This window comes from Sphaerodactylus townsendi, linkage group LG07 (genome assembly GCF_021028975.2).
Source record: "Sphaerodactylus townsendi isolate TG3544 linkage group LG07, MPM_Stown_v2.3, whole genome shotgun sequence".
In the NCBI taxonomy this organism is placed as follows: Eukaryota; Metazoa; Chordata; class Lepidosauria; order Squamata; family Sphaerodactylidae; genus Sphaerodactylus; species Sphaerodactylus townsendi.
The window spans coordinates 107,718,737-107,742,160 of record NC_059431.1 but is presented as its reverse complement, the minus strand read 5'-3'; the positions used below and the strand labels follow the sequence as shown (position 1 = coordinate 107,742,160).

Sequence of the window (23,424 nt, the reverse complement as noted above, 5' to 3'; positions counted from 1 at the left end):
ACATTTCCATTTTTCTCCGGCTGCCGTACTGTCTTTCCTTAAACCAAAAAACAGTAGCAAGTTTAAAAACCAAATTGGCAGTAACTGTAGAAGGAAGGAAAGATGTTGCAACAAAGCCAATTTTCTAGTACCCAACCACTTTTATGTACACCAGGAACACGTCTGTGAGTAAACGGAGTACATAACACACTGCTGCTATGCAATTATTCCACTCTAAGCCCAATGAAATGTAAGAGAGAGGGAATTAAAAGGCACAAAAGTATTGTTTATATTCCATCTTTCTTCCATCATGGAATTCAAAGTGGCACAGTGCAACTAGAATGAACACAAATTCTTCCCCTTCCCTTACTTCTGCCTCTCTTAAGAAACTTCTAAACTGAAAACTCCTTAGAGTAGTGACCTGGTTCTAATATGCTGGTGACACTGTATAAACCAGGGGTTCCCAACCTATGGGCACATTTGGAATTCTGACATGGCATAGTGGGCACTGCAACAAAATGGCTGTAGCAAGAGGAGGAGCCAGTCACAAAATAACTTCAGAAACATTGTACAGCGCTGTGGTGGCAGTTGCTGCCAAAGCAACATTTTTTTAAAATCTGCACAGCCGATCGTCTCCAATAATCAATCAGAGGCCTTGATGGACAACAAGCGCTACTTGCACCCACTCACTTCCTAGAAATACTTGGTAAATGCCACAGAAGATGTCAGCAGATACTATGGTGCCCACAGGAGGCATATTGGGGAACCCTGGGTAAACAATGTCATCAGCTGCTGCCACCTAGTAGTGTACATATTTAAAATTGAAACAACTTATAGATTTAATTTTTTCAAAAAATCAACAACATGCCAGAAAATCGGTTAGGATCCACTTAGATTGATTTCATTGCACAGCATATTTTTGCATAATCTACACTCAAGGGAAACATCATACACTGTTTCCTTCTTGTTTAGACTAGTAGGAGTCGCAAGTAAAATCTGATGAACTGCTTCACAAATGATTAATTATCAGAATGTAGTTCCTTTCTCTTTAAGAAGATGTATGCACTATATAGGTCAGTGATGGCAAACCTATGGCACAGGTGCCAGAGGTGGCACTCAGAGTCCTCTCTGTGGGCACGTGGAGAGTGCCCCCCCTACATCTAGGCTGGCCTGGACTGCTGGGCTCGATTATTAGCATTAAACCTAAGACCTAGGTTTGTGGAAGCAGTGTAGGTAACCCTGTTAAGCGCTGTTAAACCCCACTGATTTTCATGCGAAGAACTAATGCACGATCCTTTACCTGGAAGTAAGCTCGGTTGTTGGCAATGGGGCTTGCTTCTGGGTAAACCCTCCTAGGGTTGTGATTAACCCGTTGGAAGAGTTGCATGGTTGCTTCAAAGCAAAGCCACCGACTACTACCAAGCTTACTCCTGAGTAACGTGCACCTCGGAGCAAACCGTTTTTTCTAAACTAAAACCTCAGTATTCAGGTTAAATTGCCGTGTTGGCACTTTGTGATAAATAAGTGGGTTTGGGGTTGCAATTTGGGCACTCGGCCTCGAAAAGGTTCGCCATCACTGATATAGGTGCATAATCTGTTGGAATTTCCAGCCTTACTTTGCATGCAGCAGCAGCAAGAGCAGCATGGAATTCTGGGAAGCTGCACGAACATTCTAAAGGTGATAGTTAAAATCCGTTGGTAGTGTTCTGTTCCCTCACACACATTCTGAGACAGACTGACTGACTGACTGACTGACTGGAAAAATGTTTCTCTGTGCTCTGTAAACCAAATGATATATAGAAAGTGCTCTGACTAAAATATATTGTAACACAACCATACTGTAACAAACCATGTGTTGTACATGTAACTATTATTTGTGATACTTTGTTAATGTATATACTGTATGTTTTCTCTCTCAGTTTAAGTAAAGTTCTGCTTATGTTTTTATGAACTTCTGAGGTAAAACGGCTGGTCTTTTGACAGATAACTATTCTAATTTGACGTGCCGCACAATCCACGTTTCCGCTCATTACTTTGCTTGACAGGATTATATATACCAAATACACCTGTTGCCCTTCATAATCAACGTGTAACTTACGTGCCCCTTTCTCTGTAAAGAAACTCTCTGCCACTCGGGGCATTCCACAACATTTGAAAGGACAGTTCATGCAGAGTATCTGCCATTTCCTACACAGATGTGGTATCTGGGTCGAAAATGCTTCATGTGGAAAACAGCTGTCGGGATGAACTCACAGGGTGATGTGTGATTCAGAAAGACCTGGTTCAGACACAGTGTCCCGCTGCAAACCATGTGGGCGTGTGTGAACTCTCTCTACCACAGATCCTGTGTAACATGAGAAGCAAACGCCACACCAAAGGCTTTAAGCCCAACTACAACTACAATCACGTCATCTTTGCTAGCTTTTTTTTTTTCCCTGAGGGAAAAGCTGTGCACACCAGGGTGTGAAAAATATGAGCGAGACAGTTAACAGCTCGGTCAACGCAGACTGATCAGCTCCTGTTTCTAATGCTGTTCTCAAGAAGCCAGTTTATTGGTGTGAACTTGGTTTCCTTTGTGGAACCATGTTTGTCATTTGATAGCAGAACGCTCGGATTTCCACCCCACTCCCACACCCTGTTAGCAAAGTTATGCTAACTTGGTTTTTGAGTTCTGTATAAATGCTTCGGAGGCATTTCCTCTTTGCTGTCAAGGAACTCAAGGTGTGTGTGACATGCTCCTGCAGCATTCTATAGTCCACGTGATTGTTCAACCCTTCAGAATATTTACAGTACAATCCCTAAATAGAGTTACAGCCTTCTAAGTTCATTGAAATTTACTGTGCGTAGAAAGGGCTAACTCTGCTTGGGACTGGACTGTTATTCTTTCCCACGTGTATTTGATTGATTGGTTCACAGTCTTCACTTTTGTTGGCAAAGAGCTTGTTCTACCAATTCCGACTGGAAAACTGGAAGAAGGGCTTTGAGATTTTTGGAATGCTTTTACCATTCCGTAACCAGTCTTCTCATCCTGCATATTTGTTGTGGGACAATCGTAAGTGTAGAAGCCACAGCAATCAGCCAACACATACCCTGCTGGGAGTACCTTGCGATTGAGACTCTACCCAAGTTGGGTGACAATAATATAACCAATACACTGTAAAAGCTTTGAAGAACAACCGCTAAAATATCTAGCGACAACATAAAATTGTCTAAATTGTCAATCAGAATTTTAAAATGTCTTCCTTTAACTTCATGCCATGTAAGTTCTGGTTTCCTTTACAATAAACAAAACTTTAAATCTAAATAGCAAATCTTTGTCTTGGGTTCTTAAGCTATAGTCCACCCACGCTTGCTCTAAGTCTGGTTCATACTGCGACTATAATAATACCGAGGCTCTTTTTGTAAGAGAACTTAACAGCTGGAATGGCAGCAGATTGCCAAGGGATTAAATAAAAAAAAACCCCTGACTTCACTGGTCAGGGCAGAAGCTTAGGAGGAGAAATCTCTCTGTTCTTATGGGTTCTATTTAATATGGTAGAGTTCCCCAACGTAGCACCTATAGGTGCTGTGGCACTCACCGCTACTTCCTCCAGCACTTGCCAACCTTTTCAGAATGTGGGTGGGGCCACCGTAAGCTGGCAGGACCATTGTTTTTGGCTGTCCCCATTCAAATGAAAAGATGTCCCATTTTCCAAGTGTTTTCCAAGTCAGCCATTTTGGGTTTGGCTCCACCTCCTGCAGCAGCCATTTTAAGATGGCACCCAACACCTCATCTCAACATTCTTTAGGTGCCCAGCCCCACAGGTTGTAAAAAGTTGGGGATTCCAGAAACCGTGCATCCTGGATACCGGCTTCCCACATGGAGTAACGGAGGGGAAGGATATTTATTTGCAAAGAGCAGTTACAGCCTACCAAACATACGGGATGGGTCAAAACTGCAATCTAAGGCAATATCTATCATGAGTGAGAAAACGTTTAAGCAATATTGGGGAGGAGGGTGAAAATCCTTTAGACATTTTGGGTGGAAGCAGCTTATTGGAAGACCTTAACAACTAATGGCATTATCTCTACTGAATAAAAAAGGTCTGCATTTCCCTAGCTCTAAGGAAAGGTGGGTCAAAACAGTTCAATAGGTTAGGCTTTTAGGAAACCAAAGCTCAATTTACAAGCCAGAAGCTATTCCTTACAACCACTGTGTTCATGCAATAACCAGTTCCTGGTTTTAAATATGTTCCTCCTTGAAGCCTTATAAAGTCCATAAAAATCACAGCTCCCTCTGTGCCTATATAAGGTAAGTTAAAACCCACACTTACGACAGTGTGTAAGTTGATGTCCTGAAATCAGCGACACAGCAATTTCTGGGGCAGATTGATAACATCCTGTAGCCTATAACTGTTTTAATGAGAAACACATTTTCCCACTTCAAGCCAACCTCTCCTCCCAAAACAACCCCATAATCTGTAAATAGCCTCAGACTCATATTAATAGTGACCAAAATGTCTTAACTATGCTCTAATGAAACCTTTATGTGCGCATTTTACTTCGATTAGCATCTATCTAAGTTCACATCTCTGCTATCTGTTCGGATCAGAATTTCTCGTTCTTTTCCTTATACGCAGCTATCTTAAGCTAACCAAAAAAACCCTCTTTCTCTCTTCCCAAACAATATACATCACAGGAAAACAAAACAAACATACAACAAGATCAACCAGCATATATTTCCTACAGCCAATTATTAATAAATCAGAATTAATTTGAAGGAAGTAAATACTTTAAGATCCCTTAGAGAGGTAAGCTAAGGAACTAAATAGAATGTGGAGAGAGGAATCTGCTCTGCGATGTTAATAAATTGACGCAAAGTTGGTGGAAAGGGCAATTCAAATTGGTACATTTGTTAAAAAGCGGAGGACTTCCTAGTGGGATCCAACATGGACACACATATGAGCCATCAAGTTGCGACCAATTCCTGGCAGCCAAAGAAAGGGGTGGGTTTCAGGATCAGATTGACTTTTCTTTTGAAGGGGGAAAAGTACAAATTGATGGCCTCTGTATATTATATACATATTTTTTCTTTATGTTTGCTGCTGCTATTACACCCCGCTGTGAGCTGCCCGGGGCAGCCATCCCCCCTTGGCCCCTAGGTCTGACCTGAGGAGCTTGAAGGCAAGAGAAACTCAGAGGTAGTTTGCCATTGCCCTCCTCTGCAGCGTTTTACGTGATTTGTTTGTGTTTGAATGTTTATTATTAGAATGTCTCATATTCAATGTTTAATGCAATAATAAAACTTTTTTTAAAAAATAAAAAAGATGCAAAGGGCAGCAAAGATGTTAAATTCATTAGCAGTTTTTAAAAAACAAAACAAAACAAAACAAAAAACTTTCATGCCTATTTCTGGGCCTTCTTCCCACACTACCTATTTACCACTCAAAAGTTTCTTTAGCAGTGCATTCCAGACAGAGGTTAAGGTACCTCAGAAACTAAACCTGGAAGGAACCAGGAACTAGTTGATTCACTTGTACACCGCCAGACAAGAATGAAACAATAACTAACACCACCTCTTGAAACCTCTGTGGACCCTCCATCTTAAAAAAAAACCTTTGTAAAACAGATAAACCTTCTAGTATGCCCTAGAGGTCAAACGCTCTGGCAGACTGGCGCTACAGCTCCCTCAGAGGTTAAGCTCAACACTGGAAGCCATTGTTTCCTCAGCTTTTACATTCACAGAGGTGGCTCTGTTACACACATTTTGAATCCCAGAGAGGTCTTTGTATGGACAGGGACAGATGGGAAAGTCATTGGCTCGCCTTTCTCAGACAGTCAGAAAATGCCTATGAACTCCAGTCTTCTTGTGTTCTCCACTCGGGCCTTCATTCGCCAACGGTTGTGTTGCTTTGAGAACCTGAGTGGCACACCTCTACCACAACATAAAAAGAGTTCCTCCTGAAGACAAAGCAGATACAGCTCTCATCGCCTCAGCAACAACACCCCTGCTGGGGGACGCTGCTCAGCTTGTAAACAGGCAGAGTGCCACCCCCAACACATGGGTGTGGATTTCAATAGCCAACAGACCATCTCAAAGCATCAAGTGTGATAACTATGGGCAGCATTCCCAGATCTGAAGAGTGCAAACAGCTGTGTCTTCTGAGCGCATAACTCTGCGGCCAACAAAATCTGAAAATTCCTCTTGAATTTTCTTAAGGGGGGAGAAAAAATCCCACACACATACACCCAAGCCAAGATTCTCTGTTCTGTTCTGGAAGATCAGGTGAGGCCTGGTGCCAGGCAGAGAAAGACATTCTAGGCATAACATGGCACAGAGATGGTGTTTATACATGCTGCACAATGTATACACACACAGTTTAAAGAGGCTAGGATGTGGGTTTCATATGTAACACATATATACATACAGTGATGAAGCTGTGCTCAGTGGCCAAACATCTAATTTGCATGCAGAAGGCCCCATGTTTGATCTCTGGCAACTCCAGTTAAAAGCATCAGACAATAAGATATATATAAAAAACTTCTCCTTGAGACTCTGGAGAGTTCTTGCCAGCCAGCATAGACAATACTAACCTAGACGACTCCATGGTCTGACTCAATATAAGGCACTTTCAGGTGTTTATGTCTACCTAGCAAAAATAAGGTTTTGCAGCCAGCAAAACCAACCACCACCATCCCTCATCTTCAAAACTCTTATCACTCTGATTGTGAGAATATTATAGATGAACAAAAATGTGATGAATTTAAGTACAGTGAAACCTCAGTTTTCGTTGGTAATCCGTCTGAAAAGAATCGATGAAAACTGAAACCGATGAAAACTGAGGCAAACTTTTCTATAGGAATCAGTGTAAATCCAATTAATCCACTCAAACAAAAAATACCAAAAACACATTTTTGGTGAATAAACATAGTGTTTAATGCTGAAAACAGTAACAAACAATAACACTAGGACCAGCTTCAGAGTCAATGGACCAATGTCGCACCAGAAAGCTGTCCAAAGAGGTCTGTTTCTGACGCCTCTTTAAGATTTGTCTGAAATGGGGCAAGACATTGTCATTAAACAAGTTGCAGACATGGCCTGCAACAGCTTTGTCCGGGTGATTTTTCTCCACAAACCCCTGCACCTTACTGCAAATCGATGAAAACCGAGGCAAATCGATGAAAACCGAGAGAAATTTTTCACTGAAAAAATCGATGAAAACTGAGGCAAATCGATGAAAACCGAGACAAATTTTTCACTGAAAAAATCGATGAAAACCGAGGCAAATCGATGAAAACCGAGACAAATTTTTCACTGAAAAATAGATGAAAACTGCGGCAAATCGATGAAAACCGAGAAAAAATTTTCACTGAAAAAATAGATGAAAACCGAGGCAAATCGATAAAAACCGAGAAAAAATTTTCACTGAAAAAATAGATGAAAACCGAAAGCAATGAAAACCGAAAGCAATGAAAACCGAGGTTCCACTGTATTTACTTATTTACTTTTAGTTACATCCCGCCTTTCTCCTCAAAGCATCTTACATCGTTCTCCTCTCCTCTGCTTTATCCTCGCAACAATTTTGTGACATGTGTTAGGCTCAGAGCGTGTGACTGGCCCAAGGCTACCCAGAAAGCTCCCATGGCAGAGTGGGGCTTCAAATCGGAGTCTTGCAGATTCCAGTCCAAACCTTTAAGAAGAAGAGTTTGGATTTATACACTGCTTTTCTCAACTCTAAAGAGTCTCAAAGCAGCTTACAAACTCCTTCCCTTCCCCTCCCCGCAACAGACACCATGAGATGTAGGTGGGAGTGAGAGAGTTCAGAGAGAACTGTGATTAGCCCAAGGGCACCCAGCAGGTTCCATGTGGAGGAGAGGGGGAATAAATGAGATTCACCAGATTAGAATCCGCTGCTCTTAACTACCACACCACGCTGGCTGTCCCCCATGCCCAGCCTCTGGAGGCTTTCAGCTGAGTAATGTGATCTGTGCTCATGGACCTGGATGGTCCTACACTGCAACTTAGTCAAAGTTACACAACATTCACAACAAATATAAACAACGATTACAAGCACAGAAAACATTATTTTAAAAGAGTAGCAGAACAAATTATTAATGCTGAAAGGCGCCATCTGGAATTTTAAAGCTAATGAGGATTTTAAGCATAATTTACATGTTATGGTTTATTGTTTTAATCTGTTTGTGCTTGTTGGTAGCCCTGAGTCTGACTTTGGTCAAGGAAGGGCAGGATAGGCATCAAATAAATAACAAAAATAAAAAACGAGCAGCATAAAATGATCCAGATCTTACGAGTCATTAAACAAACACTCAGTGTAATGTACAACCCCCAGAAGCAGCAATGAGAAGAGACAGAGGAATGTCACGGGGAGGAGTGAGTGTTGCAAAATTGGAGACACTATTGCTCCTGAGAAGTGCCCGGCGACTTTACTTCAGCCTGAAACTGTGCAAGGCCCTTTACTTGCAGAGAGGTTCAGTATGGTAGTAGATTTTCCTTCATCTCTTTTGGACACAAATTGACTTTGGCTTTCAAGGCCCAAACAGCTTGAATAGTGCTAGAAACACATACTTAACCAACATAATTTTCAGCAAAGACATGCTCTTTCCTGCTCATATTCAACAACAGGTGGTAGCATTTTGGAATAGCTGAATTTTCCGACCTGTCTTCAAGGGCAAGCCCATGTGGACCGCACTGCGGCATCCAAAAATCTAGAAGTCATCAAGGCACAAACGAGAGTGCCGACACTCTTTTGTTTTAGTAGCAAGGACAGCTGGTAGGTCAGTTTAAGTTAGTAAAAAGCCGCTCTTATCACAGAAACAATCTGAGATTCCAAACGCAAAGAAAGATCCCCAAACTGCAAACTTTAGCGTGACAAAACACTGTCCATAGAATCACCTAACAACATTCTATGTGTCTTGACTTTCTGTTATTCACCATCCCCCAACCATTCCTTTACCTCTATGAAGGACGATATGGTCAATCATGTTCCGTTTATATTTGGTGTGGTACAGACACAGAGGACAGCGTAGATCTTTGGGTCCTTCCTCAGGAACGGCCGAATGCCCAGCTTCAACGTGCATAGTAAAAGCAGATCTGTAAACAGAGGGGAGTAGGGGACAGCTTCAGAACAGGATGCTGAGGAACCCAATGCATTAGATAATGTAGGCTTGGGTCAGAAGATTCAGACATCACTCTGCTTCTATTTTGTCAAAGGAAGAGTTATCAGCATTTGCCACAAACCTTTCCAAGGCAAGATACAGTTGGGCTTGAGTACCCCTCTTAAAGGCCAGCCACAAATTCCATTTCATGATCTGTTAACCAGGGTACCGGTACTAGGAGTGAACCATGGTTAGCAGATCAACCAGTGATATATCTGCCTGGCCCTTCAGAACAATCACCATCAGAGGTGATAAGTTCCATTGTTCCACCTCAGAAGTCTAACACCTCATTCTGTTACATATGGAGCAGCAGTGGCGTAGTGGTTAAGAGCAGGTGTACTCTAAACTGGAGGAACCGGGTTTGATTTCCCGCTCTGCCACCTGAGCTGTGGAGGCTTATCTGGGGAATTCAGATTAGCCTGTGCACTCCAACAAACGCCAGCTGGGGGACCTTGGGCTAGTCACAGTTCTTCTGAGCTCTCTCAGCCCCACTTACCTCACAGGGTGTTTGTTGTGAGGGGGGAAGGGAAAGCAGTTTGTAACCCCCTTTGTAAACCCCTTGGATATAAATCCAACTCTTCTTCTTCATATCTAGATGAGTAAATACAGCCAAACCACTTTTACACCCTGAGACGAACACATTTGTCCTAAGGCAGCAATGTGTTTTAAATCTTTATAATGAAAATTCTTGTGTTTACATACATACAAAAGTACTCCTTGAACCTCTCGCCCAAATAATGCTTTTGGCTTACAATATACACTTTTGGCTTACAATATAACTACAATGTGTGCAGTACAGATATTAGCAACTTGTCAATAACCTATCATCATTCCACAATCATGTTTGGGTTTGGGCTGACCAAACTCCCGATGGGTTTGGTTTTGGAATTCCTTCAATGGCCCAATACTTTTAGCTCTAATATACAAAACTCTCAAAGGAGTGTGTGTTTAATAATATTTGACTCTGGCTCTTCCAGGACTGCAGCCAACCCCTTTCTCACATGCCTTGTGTACAGTCCTCAAAGAAAGAGAATATCAAGATGAGGTCTGTCACATCTGATCGTGTTCCTCCAAGCACAGGAAGTGAAGCCATAATTAAAAGATTGACAGTTGTGTCTGTTCTCAGGCCTGATTCACCAGTGCAGGAGAGTGAGGTGGCAACGAGGTGACAAAACCCTGAGCTGAGAAGAATAGCCCGCACCATTTCAGAATATAAGCAGTAGATATGCAGCTTTGAATGTTCTTTCACACAAGAATCCCCCAAAGTAACTAGAAACTAGCACAACAGTAGGGGGGGGAGAGTTCTACCCCTCTCCCCTTTTGTTTTCTGTACTGGTTTTCTTTTTGCGTAGAACTCTCAACAGAAGAAAATATTCCAAAATGTAAGCCTCTCCCCATATTGCCCCGGTAGGCCCCTCCGCTCCTCGGAGGAGGACCTACTCGTGATCCCTGGCCCAAAAATGATCAGGCTGGCTTCGACGAGGGGCAGGGCCTTTTCAGCCCTGGCCCCTACCTGGTGGAACAGGCTCCCTAGGGAGATCAGGGCCTCTCTGGGACACTTGCAGAGTTTCCAAGCAGGGCCTGCAAGGACTGAGACCTGTTCCACCAGGCGTTTGGCCAGCCTGGTTAAAAATACATCTACCATGTCATCTGGCCTCCCGTGGGCACAAGGGGGGGGGGAGGGGGGTAGCCAGACGCCATCCACATTTTTAAATGGGTTCTGTTTTTGGGTAATTGATATGTAAATTATGTTTTAATGTATGTTTTAACCTTGTTGTGAACCGGTATATAAAATAAATAAATAAATAAGCAAGCAAGCAAGCAAGCAAGCAAGCAAGCAAGCAAGCAAGCAAGCAAGCAAGCAAGCAAGCCACCACTGCAATCTGATGCAGTCCATTCTAGAAACTCAGGTCTCTGCCACTTTGTTGCCTTGCAAACAAGAGCCAGGCCCACGGGGAGAAAATAACCACTGGTTTCTCACTTATCTAAGATATAAAAGTACTGGAAAGGGGAGACACCATGATCACTGGAAAGAGAGACTGGTGTGGCCACATGGACTATCACAGGTATTCCCAGGAAGCAAAAGAAAACCCATTATGGCAGGAATGTTGGCCCATAATTCAAAAGAAAATCAATGGTAGTAGAATTGACACATCTATGGGGACTTTCGCACATGCAGAATAATGCACTTTCACAATTGTTTGAAAGTGGATTTTGCTATTTCGCACAGTAAAATCCAGATGCATCCCAGGGAGCGTCTCTGGCACCATCTGGACGTCCGACGGTCCCTCAAAGCTTTCCTTATTCGTTCTGAATCCTTCAGAAAGTCAGAGAGTCTTTTTATTAATGTGGCGCCTCCTAGGTTGGGGGAGGCCATGTCCACGGCAGCGATAAGCTCAAATATTAGAGCTTGTATTGCAGAAGCCCATAAGGCTAACCACCTTCCTATCCCAGGTGCTATAACAGCACACTCAACTAGAAGTGCTGCAGCTAACGCAGCCCTGGTTAAGCAAGTGCCCATTGAGGAGATTTGGAAGTGGATTGAAAGTGCATTATTCTGCATGTGCGAAAGTGCCCCAGGTTCCACTAGCTGCGATAAGTGTGGATGTCACCAAGAGGGATGTCTTTCTCTTGGTCCTGTCAAGGCAGAATAATTTTGATTTTTGGATTCAGGATCATAAAAGAGCTTCCATGGTTCCTAGCAATCGCTCCAAATTCCACAGGAGGGGGAGCTCACCATTTGAAAACCATGTCTTCCAAACCATGCTACTTCCGTTTGAGAGCTGGCCTAAATTGTAGTGCTATGTGCAACAATAATTGCTCGATCAAGTTCCTAAATAGTTCATCGTAAAGCCCAATGGATAAACTCATAACCACCTTTTTCTAGCTACTTCAATTATTTAAGGAAGGAGAATAATACGCAACGCAACCCCATTCCTCCCCCTTGCATTTATTGAAAATCTTTCGTACATCGTCTGTAAAATTCAGCTAAAAAGTTTGAATAAAATCCACTTCAATGATTCCAAACTTAGAAGACTGAAAGTTTTGCTGACTGCAGAGTACTGCACAATTGATAGGGATTTGCTATTTCTTTCCCCTAGGCTGGTTTCTAAATTCCTCTTGCTTCTGGGCAGATGTCAACCTCTAACTAAAAGAGATCAGGAGAAAGGAGCTGTGGGAAGATTTGTGTCTGCAGTTTTTTTCTCTCTTGCTTGCGCTTTCACTCAAAGTTGAGAGCACTGGCGGCTCTGAAGGATGCTTCGCAGACTGTCGCTAAAAGATACAGGTGCATTCTCTAGAGTTCCTAGGAGGTTATTGGGGTGTGTCAAAATGTGATGTTGAAGCATTAGCTAGTTGCATCTGTACAAGAGTAGACACAAGTGGACTTTTTAATATGCTAGTGCACGTATGGCCCTTGAATTTTCCTCCTCTTCTTTTCAGAACTGGGCATAGGAACTGGATAGCTTTAAAAAGGGGCTTGGACAGATTTGTGGAGGAGAAGTCGATCTATGGCTACCAATCTTGATCCTCCTTGATCTCAGATTGCAAATGCCTTAACAGTCCAGGTGCTCGGGAGCAGCAGCAGCAGCAGAAGGCCATTGCTTTCACATCCTGCACGTGAGCTCCCAAAGGCACCTGGTGGGCCACTGAGAGTAGTGATCTTGGGGCTGCCCCTCTCTCTTTCAGCCTAACCTACTTTGCAGGGTTGCGAGGAAAAATGGATGAGAGGAAAATTATTTGCTTTGGCTTCACTGATCAATGAAGGAAATAAATACACTTCAATGTCAGAAGGTGATTTTGATCCTTATCTGCTATCATGACCATCTTCTTCACCATCCAAGTTTAATAACATGGTCTGAAGTCAAGGTTTGAAAAAAGGGGATATTTATGATATAAATACTTACTTAAAGCCTGTATAGAAGGAACAATCTTTGCACTTAAAAAGCTTCTTCCCTCCATGTTTGTCACGATAATGACGCCGAATACTCTGAATATAACCCGAGGAGAATTCACAAAATTCACAGTTAAGGACAGCTTCAGCTTTCTGGTCTGTTCCGGAAAGCGGGGGGCTAATATTGTTATTATTCCTTGCCAGAGCTGCCGACTGATAGTGGTTCAATTGCTGTTGGACATCTGGAGGCTCTGAATAGGAAGAATCTGTTGGGGGAAAACAAGGACTGGTGAAATTAAGAAACTGAAGAATATAAAGGACATGTTTGACATCTCTGAAATCAACATATGCTTTAAAAATAATTTTGTTCTGCAACTTTTCCTTCTGGGCCACTTGAACAGAAGGTCTTTTTGCTTCTTCATGGCTTTTTTGGTCATTGTCTGGGACACCAAGAGTGGCTTCCTTAACCGAATAAGGATGCTGCAATCCCAAACAGTGTTACACCCTTCTAAGTCAAGTGAAGTTAATGGGGTGAGAAGGGTGTCACGCAGTTTAGAACTGCCCTGTAAGTCACCACTGACAGAGCTTTCATTTTGCCAAATGTCAATTTGCAGATGATACTTTTCAGCGGAGACAGTTCATGCATTTGACTGAGAGTTATTAATTAATGAGAGATCAAATGACGTGTGCAAACCAAGCCCTGAGAAAGAACCGGGCCTGCCTCTTGCTAGGAAATGTAAAATGATCCCTGTTGGTAGTGATGCAACAAAATACGTTTACGGCTATGGGCACAAAACCAAAAACGAGCCACCTCAGGCACTGTGGAAAGACAGGATTATTAATAACTTTAAATAAACAACATACACAAGCCTGCACAAGTCCACACACACTCTCAGCCTAACTTACTTCTCAGGGTTGTTGTAAGGATAAAATGGAAAAGAGGAGAATGGTGTAAGGTGTTTTTGGGTCCCCACTGGGGAGAAAGACATGGTATAAATTAAGTTAATAAATAATAATAGCAGCAACAACAATGATAATAGTGTTCATTCACACTGACTTAAATAGAGATCCATCCATCCATCCATCCATCCATCCATCCATCCATCCATCCATCCATCCATCCATCCATCCATCCATCCATCCATCCATCCATCCATCCATCCATCCATCCATCCATCCATCCATCCATCCATCCATCCATCCATCCATCCATCCATCCATCCATCCATCCATCCATCCATCCATCCATCCATCCATCCATCCATCCATCCATCCATCTATCTATCTATCTATCTATCTATCTATCTATCTATCTATCTATCATCTATGATCAGTAAGTCTCACAAACTCTCAATCTGACTGATACCATCTTAATGCATTCTCGGTGAACTACTTGATTTCACTGATGGCAAACAGGAAGAGCTATTACAATGACCTGGAACTTTCACTGTTCATTCCCCCTGCACTCCTCCCAAAAATAAATGCTGAAAAATTAAGGGAAGGAATACCGCTTGTGTATTTCTGTGATCCATTTCACCAGTGACATTTCTTTAACAGAATGGGACTGCTGAGCTACAATTTAAGCTGAAAGACTGATGCAGAGGAAGGACAACCATGAACTCCATCTCATGCTTCTGTATTCCTGCTGAAAATAAGCTGCCCTAAATTGCTCCTTCCCCACACCAACACATCAAAACCAGAAAGAGCTCCATGGGCACCAATTTAGCAAGGAAACAGGGCGAGAGGAAAGTGTTAAAAAGACCCTGATTTACACACACACACACACACACACACACACACACACACACACACACACACACACACACACACACACACACACACACACACACACACACATGCTTGTCTGACCATATAAATCATAGACGTGGATCCCCCAAGCTGAGGACCCCCCCAGGAGTAGGGGTATTTTGGGCTGCAGCAAGAGAGAAATGGCAAAAAAGACATGCACTATGTGCAGACGTTTTTGTTTGCGGAAATATACCAACAGATCCAAGTCACAGTAGTTGCACTGTATTATTTTTTTAAATTCAGAATGAAGTATGATAGAACGATGAAACCATCTGTTTTAAGAAGCACAGAAGGGGAAAAGGTGAAAGATACAGTGCATTCTGGTGTACCTTTTTTTGGTAAGTCACTTTTTGCTATCGTGATTTCTGAAATATGATTTTGAGCTATTGACTAAAATCTCAGATTAGACACTTTCCCATGAAAGGGATAATAATAGTTGAGTTGAAATAAACGGTACTGTCTGGAAAAAGAAGGAGACTAATATACCATGAACCTTTGTTCTTTTATGCATCAAGTACAGTAATTATGCATCAAGTACAGAAGTTTCATGTATCACCTATATTATGACTTCATTGAACATACATATAGCCACATCTATTTACGTAGTGGCTAAACCTATTGGCTTACAGGGACTTACCTTTTAACAGAGAGAATAGATGAAAACTCAAGCTACCCTGAAATTCAGGCATCCCGTGAGAAGAGAAAGATCCAAAAACAAGTTATGAAACAATATGCAAGAATGGAGAATACATAAAATATAAACCAAGACATCCTGTACTTGAGGTTTACACACAGGCAGCATTTGAAAGATACCAGATTCCCCTAAAGGGAATATTCAGTCACAGAAGCTATGTTCTCAAGTTTTGCAACCATAAGAAAAATGTCCACATAGAAGTCTAAAGAAATTCAACAGGCCTGGGATGTCATTAAAATGGAAAACCAGAGTCATGAGACTGACAGCAGGTTGGGACAGAGGAGCTAAATATAAAACAGTAAAATTAGGATACGTAAAGAGAAGAAGGGAGAGATCTTGAACCTCTATTTTGAATGTCAAGATTAAGAATTTACACAGTAAGTCTTTCTATCCCTTTTCAGTATCGTATTTTTATCCTTTTCGCGACTGTACTGTACTACACCATACAGTTTAATGGATGTGGGACCAGCATTCTTAAATAGCAGGTTACTGATATTGTTGATTAGCCTCGCTTAGTCATAATCAAATGTTGTTTCACAAGGTACAGTGGAACCTTGGTTTTCATTGCCTTCGGTTTTCAATGATTTTTTCAGTGAAAAATTTGTCTTGGTTTTCATCGATTTGCAGTAAGGTGCAGGGGTTTGTGGAGAAAAATCACCCAGACAAAGCTGTTGCAGGCCGTGTCTGCAACTTGTTTAATGAGCAACGTCTTGCCCCATTTCAGACAAATCTTAAAGAGGTGTCAGAAACAGACCTCTTTGGACAGCTTTCTGGTGCGACATGGGTCCACTGGCTCTGAAGCTGGTCCTAGTGCTATTGTTTGTTACTGTTTTCAGCATTAAACACCATGTTTATTCACCAAAGAATGTGTTTTTGGTATGTTTTTTGGAGTGTCTAGAATGGATTAATTGGATTTACATGGATTCCTATGGAAAAGTTTGCCTCGGTTTTCATCGGTTTCGGTTTTCATTGATTCTTTTCGGACGGATTACCAACGAAAACCGAGGTTCCACTGTATTAATTTTTTGACTTATTTGGAGGGCACTTAATAACAAGCCTTCTATTTCTTCAGTGGCAACATCCCTTGTGACAACGTTTAGTGCCAAACAGCTTGAGAATCCCAAGAAAACATATTAAGTCATATTAAGTCTATTACTGTTATTCAAAGATGCTCAGTTAGGGAAGCTGTGAGAAGATATGGTGAAGAAAACAGAAGGACCTAAATATCTCAGATTTTGGTGTCAATACAGCAAGTTGGTTGGCATACTTTTGTTCCGTGGGTGACCTGCATCTGCACTTTCACTGTTAAGTTACCATACTACATGCAGTATAACCATTATACTTATTTCAAGTGCGGTCCTGTTTCCCAAGATAAGATGCATTAATGGGATTAAAATTTAAAAACGATAAACAGATCATATAGGAAAGTGCAATGTGTAGAGCAGAAAGATCAATACTTTATCCTACAAACCTATAAGAAACATAGTGGACATTTATATTTTTTTATCTGGAATGTATATTTTTCTTATTTTTTTAAATTGAAAATGCATATGATCAGAGCACAACCAGATGCTTCAAGACACACTCACACTCTATGAATATAATTTCCTATTATATGGCTATACTTAAGGCTGAGACTTTGGTCGTCACCTGTACTTTTCTTTGTCCAAGTGTTCCTTTTCAACAATATCCAAATTACTACCTCACACATTTTCACACGGGAGGAAATTAGGACTGACTTGTGATTGGGGTCCACAACTTTTTTGATCCTGTAGGCACCTTTGGAATTTGGACACAGGATGATGGTGCATGCAATCACAAAATGGTTTGCAACATCTTAAAAATTTGCAGTCAATCAAATCTCCTGTGGTCAATCAGAAACTCTGCTGGGCAAAAACCCGGCCTGTTTTCTAAAGACACTTGGCAGATTCAGGGAAAAGTACCAGCAGTTTCCATGGCCCCCACGGTGGCTACGTCGAGGACCCCTTTTGTAGATTATTTGTTTAAAGCAAATTTTGCATAATAATTTTTTTAAATTGGCTTTCTGCAGTAAAAGCTCCTGCTGTTATGTCGAAGCAAAAAAATTTTCAGGGAATGCTTGTTATAGCCAAACATTGAATGACTTACTTAAATGGAAGTTTTTAATTATTATTTTTAGAACAGACATTTTAATTCATTTTACCTTTGCATTCTACATTGTTTTCGTGTGCTGCATTGGGGCGGAGAAGGGGGTATAAAATTTGTAAATAAAGCAACAAATCACAATTCTATTGATTTTTAGGAGCCTAATCAATTAGAATAATCCCAGTTGGACATTTTGTAACAAGTGGACATTTTGTAACAGTTGGACATTTTGCAACATAATGCTGAGCCACCAGAATGAGAACAAATGATACATGGCTTGCAGAATAGTCCGAGTGAAGCAAAGTGTCGTCAAGTTGCAACCTATGGTGACTCTAGAGCAGGGGTGTCCTACTCTGGTGCCCCAGATGTTCATGGACTATGATTCCCTTCAGTCCCAATTGGCCATGCTGGCAGGGGCTGATGGGAAATGTAGTCCATGAACATCTGGGGCACCAGAGTTGGACACCCCTGCTCTAGAGGTTTCTCAAGGCAAGAGACAAACCTAGGTATACTCTTTCCCACCAAAAGATCTCAGTGCGGCTGTAGTTGTTCGGCAGAAGCGAAAGTGTGTTTCTGCAGGTGAAAACAGTCCCATCCCCTCCTAGAGGCAATTTTCCTGGGGTGATCCTGGGGAGGCAGGCAGGCATCCTGCACATTGGTCTGAATTAATTCAGCACAACATGCACGATCATACTGCCTCCTGCCCCCTCCTTTCTTCAGGGGAGGGAGAGAGACATCCTGAATGTCGGGCTGAGTTAACGTAAGTTCATTACACAAGATCATGCTGCCTCTCAGAACAAGGCAGGCACTAGGACCCCCGTAGAGCACTGAACGAAAAATAAGGTCCAGGAAGAAGTAGCAGATCAATTCACAAATCTCCTGAGATCTTTTGGTGAAGAAGAAGCCCCCATTGGGTTTAACAGGCTTATGCCACTCAAAAGGGTTGTGTAAGTCTGTATCCCTGGCTGCCAGCATAACGTGATGAATGGTTGCGAAGTCGGCTCCTCCCCTGGCATGCCACTGATACGCTGGCAGCAATGGCAGGGGTGCAGGGATGCTGGTGCTGTGCCTCTGTGACAGAGAGGTTCACAGCAGGGGCAAGTGCTCTGGGGAGGGCAAATCTGTGGCACGGCTACCTGCTGCTCCCACGAGCAGATTTGCCCCCCCCCCCCGGGATGGGAATTAGAATCTATTCTATTTTAATTTATTGGTTTTATTCCATGCATATCCTACCCTCACCCAGCAAAAAACCAGACTCAGGGTGGCCACCAACCACAAATACAATCATAATAATAACTTACAAACTTCAACTTCACGATACCCTACATATTATAACAATAAAATTACTTCTGGTTAAGTATACAATAATTTCCAATTAAAAGTCTCAACTTCTTGTGCGCACCATCTATCTGGATTCAGCGCATGGGGATGGATAAAATATCCACAGGAGAGAAGAACTAGAAAAATGCAACAGGTATGCTTAGGCCTGTTCCGCACGGGCCAATATACACAGACACAGGTGTAGGACAGTAAAAAAACACCCTATTGTGCAGGGGAACGCCACACAGATCCCGCCCCTAAAACGAATCTGTCCCGTGTTATTTCCCCAAAACTTTTTTAAAAATTGTGCTACGGTATTAGCGAGCCTTTTCAAAAATCCCCGGTTGCAGCCATTCACAAGCGAATGGCTGAGCAGGAAATGCTCTATTTGCCTCCACGCTCCTTAAAAATTGTTTTTGGAGCTTACATCTGCATAGCTACGCAGGCACAGATGTTCGTATTGTGAGACATCAGCATGGCTGTGCAGGTTCATTTGTGCACGCCTGGGTAGGCCGCACCGATGGGAAGTAAATTTTTAAAAAGAGACGCGTCTCCGTGCGAAGTCGCGGCAGCCACCCAGATTGTCTCCAATCGCTGCTTGCACAGATGCAGGTGAACGCAAAAACAGGAAAACAGGTTACTTTATCCCGACTGTAACCCATTATACATTTGCTGTCTGGAAGGGGCCCCAGAGCTGTATTAGCTGAAAAGTTACTACCTAGCATATTCTCCAGGTTTGATAGTGGAGATGAAATAAGCCACGCACATACAGAGAAATAACAGCAGCCTTAATCACAAAACTTCGTAACTGGCTACTTCATCCCACAGGAGGAAAAAGACCGTAGGTGAATTTGGCTGCAAAGGGTGGATTTAACATACTGCAACGAGTCTCACTGTTAGAAGGATTGAAAAAAATGAAATGAAAACAGCCCTCAGACATTTCTACATACCAGCGCGTGGAGTATATAGCTCACTCGCCATGAACCCCACCCTCGTGTTCCTCCTACACATAACCTCCTCATTTGAAAATCTTCACCCTAAAGTGACACATTAAATAGCGACGAGACGTGTGTTTTCAGCAGCGTGGGAAGTAGGTATGTAAAGAAACAAGAGTTCAATAACACTACAGATTTGCTCACTTCATGCTGCAGAAACACGAGGGAAGGTGAGGTAGTCTGACGATTAGAAGCAAAATAAAGGGAGATGTGGGCAGAGTGGCGGATCAGGACAATCTTATACAACATGTCTTTATACCATATGCCCCTAGTCAGCAATTCGGCTTTCCACTGAGGGCCATACTTGCAACTGAGAAGGAGCTGAAGGCAGCAAGTGGATTTGCCTAATAACACACAATTAAAGGGATCCTTAACCATTTTTTATCAGATCAGCTATATTAATGTTGTCCCTTTATTGCCTTAGGGGCTCACTTCTGTGGTTTGGTTTGTACACAGAATATATACTAAAAGAGCCAACCGCAACACAGCTTCTGCAGGGTTTTTTTTTGGGGGGGGGGTCTGTAGGACAAAGAGGGCCATATGCCCCCTCCAGGAACTGTACCATTCAGATATGGAGTACAGTTGCCTACATGAGTTAAAAAGTTTGAGGGTGCTCCTGGTCCCTGCCTGCTTGATGGAAAAACAGATTGCAGCAGTTGCTATGTGGACTTTCTTTCATCTTATTCTAGGTAATCTTCCTTCAATATCAGTGAGAAAGGAGGACTACAAATGTTAAATGAAATAAAATCTTATCCTACACTTGCCATGCAGATCCATGCTTCTATAACCTCTAGACCAGGGGTCTGCAACCTGTGGCTCTCCAAAGGTTCATGGACTACAATTCCCATCAGTCCCTACCAGCATGGCCAATTCCCATCAGTCCCTGCCAGCCAATTGGCCATGCGGGCGGGGGCTGATGGGATTTGTAGTCCATGAACATCTGGAGAGCCGCAGGTTGCAGACCCCTGCTCTTGACTGTAACGCGTGGGACTACCTTTGAAGATGACTTGAGAAACTTCATCATGGTGGCCCACAGTAGGTGATTATGTACTTCTGCTACTGCCTGCTAAAGAGCCTCTTCTACTGCCACTGGGAATGAGCTTTTGGAAGGAGTTTGTTCCCGCCCTTTCGTTTTCCCCCTGTCCTTGGTTTGAGCAGCTCAGAGCAACTTGCCAATGTTTCTCAGGAAGTCTTCCGTCTTACTTTAGACAACTTAGGCCCATTCCGCATGGGCCAGTGAAGCGGTAGCACACCAGCATACATGATGCCGGGGGAGCCCCAGGACCGTTCACACATTTCTGTGAGGGCGGCCCCGGAGCTGCCGTGGCTCACCTCCTGTTCTTTAAAAACCTACCTTCTCTCCCTGCGGAACTATGAGGGGACCGGCCCCCGCAGCCACGCCCCAGGGATCAGAGGGCAGCATGGCCGTGCCTCCTCGTTTCTGCGGAGCTGCGCAGGGAGAGAAGGTTGGTTTTTACAAAACCGGAGATGCCTAAAAGCGGCGCCTGCAACCTGGTGCCGTTCGTACAGCACCGGGTACACAACACTGTTTTTGAAAAGCCACGCTCATTGAGAACGTTTCAAAAATAGCATTTCCCCAACGGTTGGGGGGGGGGGGGAACGCACGGTGCTGCCTCATTTTGGTGGTGGCAGCTGTGTGAACTTCACCCCAGAAACGGTGTTTTGACCATGCCTGGGGTGCTGTTTTTGGCTTGTGCGGAGTGGGCCTCTGAAAGAGTCAATGTGAAGTAATGGCCGTAGTGTTGGGCTACAGAGTGAAACTTGTATTCAGATCTCCATTCCCCAATAAGCAGTGTTCACACTTGACATTAAATACTGAAGCAGCCTCTCCTCAGATCATCTCTCTCATACAAAGAAATGATTTGGTATAAAAAAAAAAAGAACTTTAAATTTTAAATTGGATTTTTACAAAATAAAATGCTTTTTGAGGAAAAATCTATCTAAAGATAGTTTTCTGTTTAAAATACATTATTGTCTAAAGGTTACTAACCATGAAATAAGGATTAGTTTTGAATTACATAACATGATGTTTAATTTTTTGTTAAGTGAATTCCATTAATGAATTCACAATGCTGCGCTCTTCCACAGGTTTCTATTAGATTCTTTCGGGGAGTTTTTCTATCTAGAACAGTGATGGCGAACCTATGGCACGGGTGCCAGAGGTGGCACTCAGAGCTCATTCTGTGGGCACGCGCAAACAGAGTCCCCCCCCCCCCAACACATCTAGGCTAGCCTGGGCCACTGGGCTCGATTATTAGCATTAAACCTAAGACCCAGTTTTGGGGAAGTAGCGTAGGTAACCCTGTTAAGCGCTGTTAAACCCCACTGATTTTCATGCGAAGAACTAAAGCATGATCCTTTAATGGGAAGTAAACTCGGTTGCTGGAAATGGGGCTTGCTTCTGAGTAAACCCTCCTAGAGTCGTGATTCACCCATTGGAATTGTTTCACGGTTGCTTCAAAGCAAAGCCATCGACTACCACCAAGCTTACTCCCGAGTAATGCCTCAGAGCCAACCGTTTTTTCTAAACGAAAACCTCAGTATTCAGGTTAAATTACTGTGTTGGCACTTTGTGATAAATAAGTGGGTTTTGGGCTGCAATTTGGGCACTCTGTCTCGAAAAGGTTCGCCATTGCTGATCTAGAAGATATTATCACAGCTGCTTGGTTTTGCAGTTCTCAAAACTGCGAAATTTATTTATTTATTTTATTCGGCTTTTATCCTGCCATATCTCCGCAGGGGATTTGTGTCTGCAGAGATGCCTCTTTATATAAAAAATGTTATAAAATAAGCATACAGAGTTGGCAAAAAAGACCTTGTTCCCATTATTCCTTTGCAAATGTTTGTAAACGGAATCAACTTCTCACCTCTTAAGTTTCAAGAAATTAAATAATTTGAAGATCTTTTGGAGTGGAATAGATCTGCACAAGGAGCTAAGTGTGAGGACGGAAGGGCAATGGGTAAAAAGGAAAGTAAAACCTTTTGAACAGACTGCTCCACAAGTTTTAGGATCTTGGTGTGTCTAGCCCAAGGTTTACCATATTATTCTCTTGCAAGAGGAGAAAACATATCATCGCAGCAGTTGTAAAAGAGACCCAGTTTGGGACTATTTTGATGAAGTCCCTCTACCTATGGGTAAGGCAGGCATGTGTGCAAAATGCACACACTGCAACAAAGAAACCCAAAATCTGGTGGTCCAAATGAATCAGGAGATAGTTACGTAATTAAAGAAGAAGAAGAAGAAGAGTTGGATTTATATCCCCCCTTTCTCCCCTGTAGGGGACTCAAAGGAACTTGCAATCTCCTTGCCCTTCCCCCACCCTGTGAGGTAGGTGGGGCTAAGACAGCTCAGAAGAACTGTGACTAGCCCAAGGTCACCCAGCTGGTGTGTGTGGGAGTGTACAGGCTAATCTGAATTCCCCAGATAAGTCTCC

General features: G+C 42.7%; 1 protein-coding gene across 6 annotated transcripts in view; it reads right to left on the bottom strand.

Annotated features, from left to right (window-relative positions):
• Window positions 1-23,424, bottom strand: part of ZNF462 (zinc finger protein 462) — a 180,994-nt gene that overhangs the window by 13,879 nt on the left and 143,691 nt on the right. For all 6 annotated transcript variants that reach the window (XM_048504814.1, XM_048504815.1, XM_048504813.1 and 3 more), the window contains 2 exons: window positions 13,041-13,293; window positions 8,934-9,070 (listed from right to left, as the gene is read on the bottom strand). In XM_048504814.1, coding sequence (XP_048360771.1) covers window positions 8,934-9,070; window positions 13,041-13,293 — 390 coding nt within the window. The remainder of the gene's footprint in view (window positions 1-8,933; window positions 9,071-13,040; window positions 13,294-23,424) is intronic.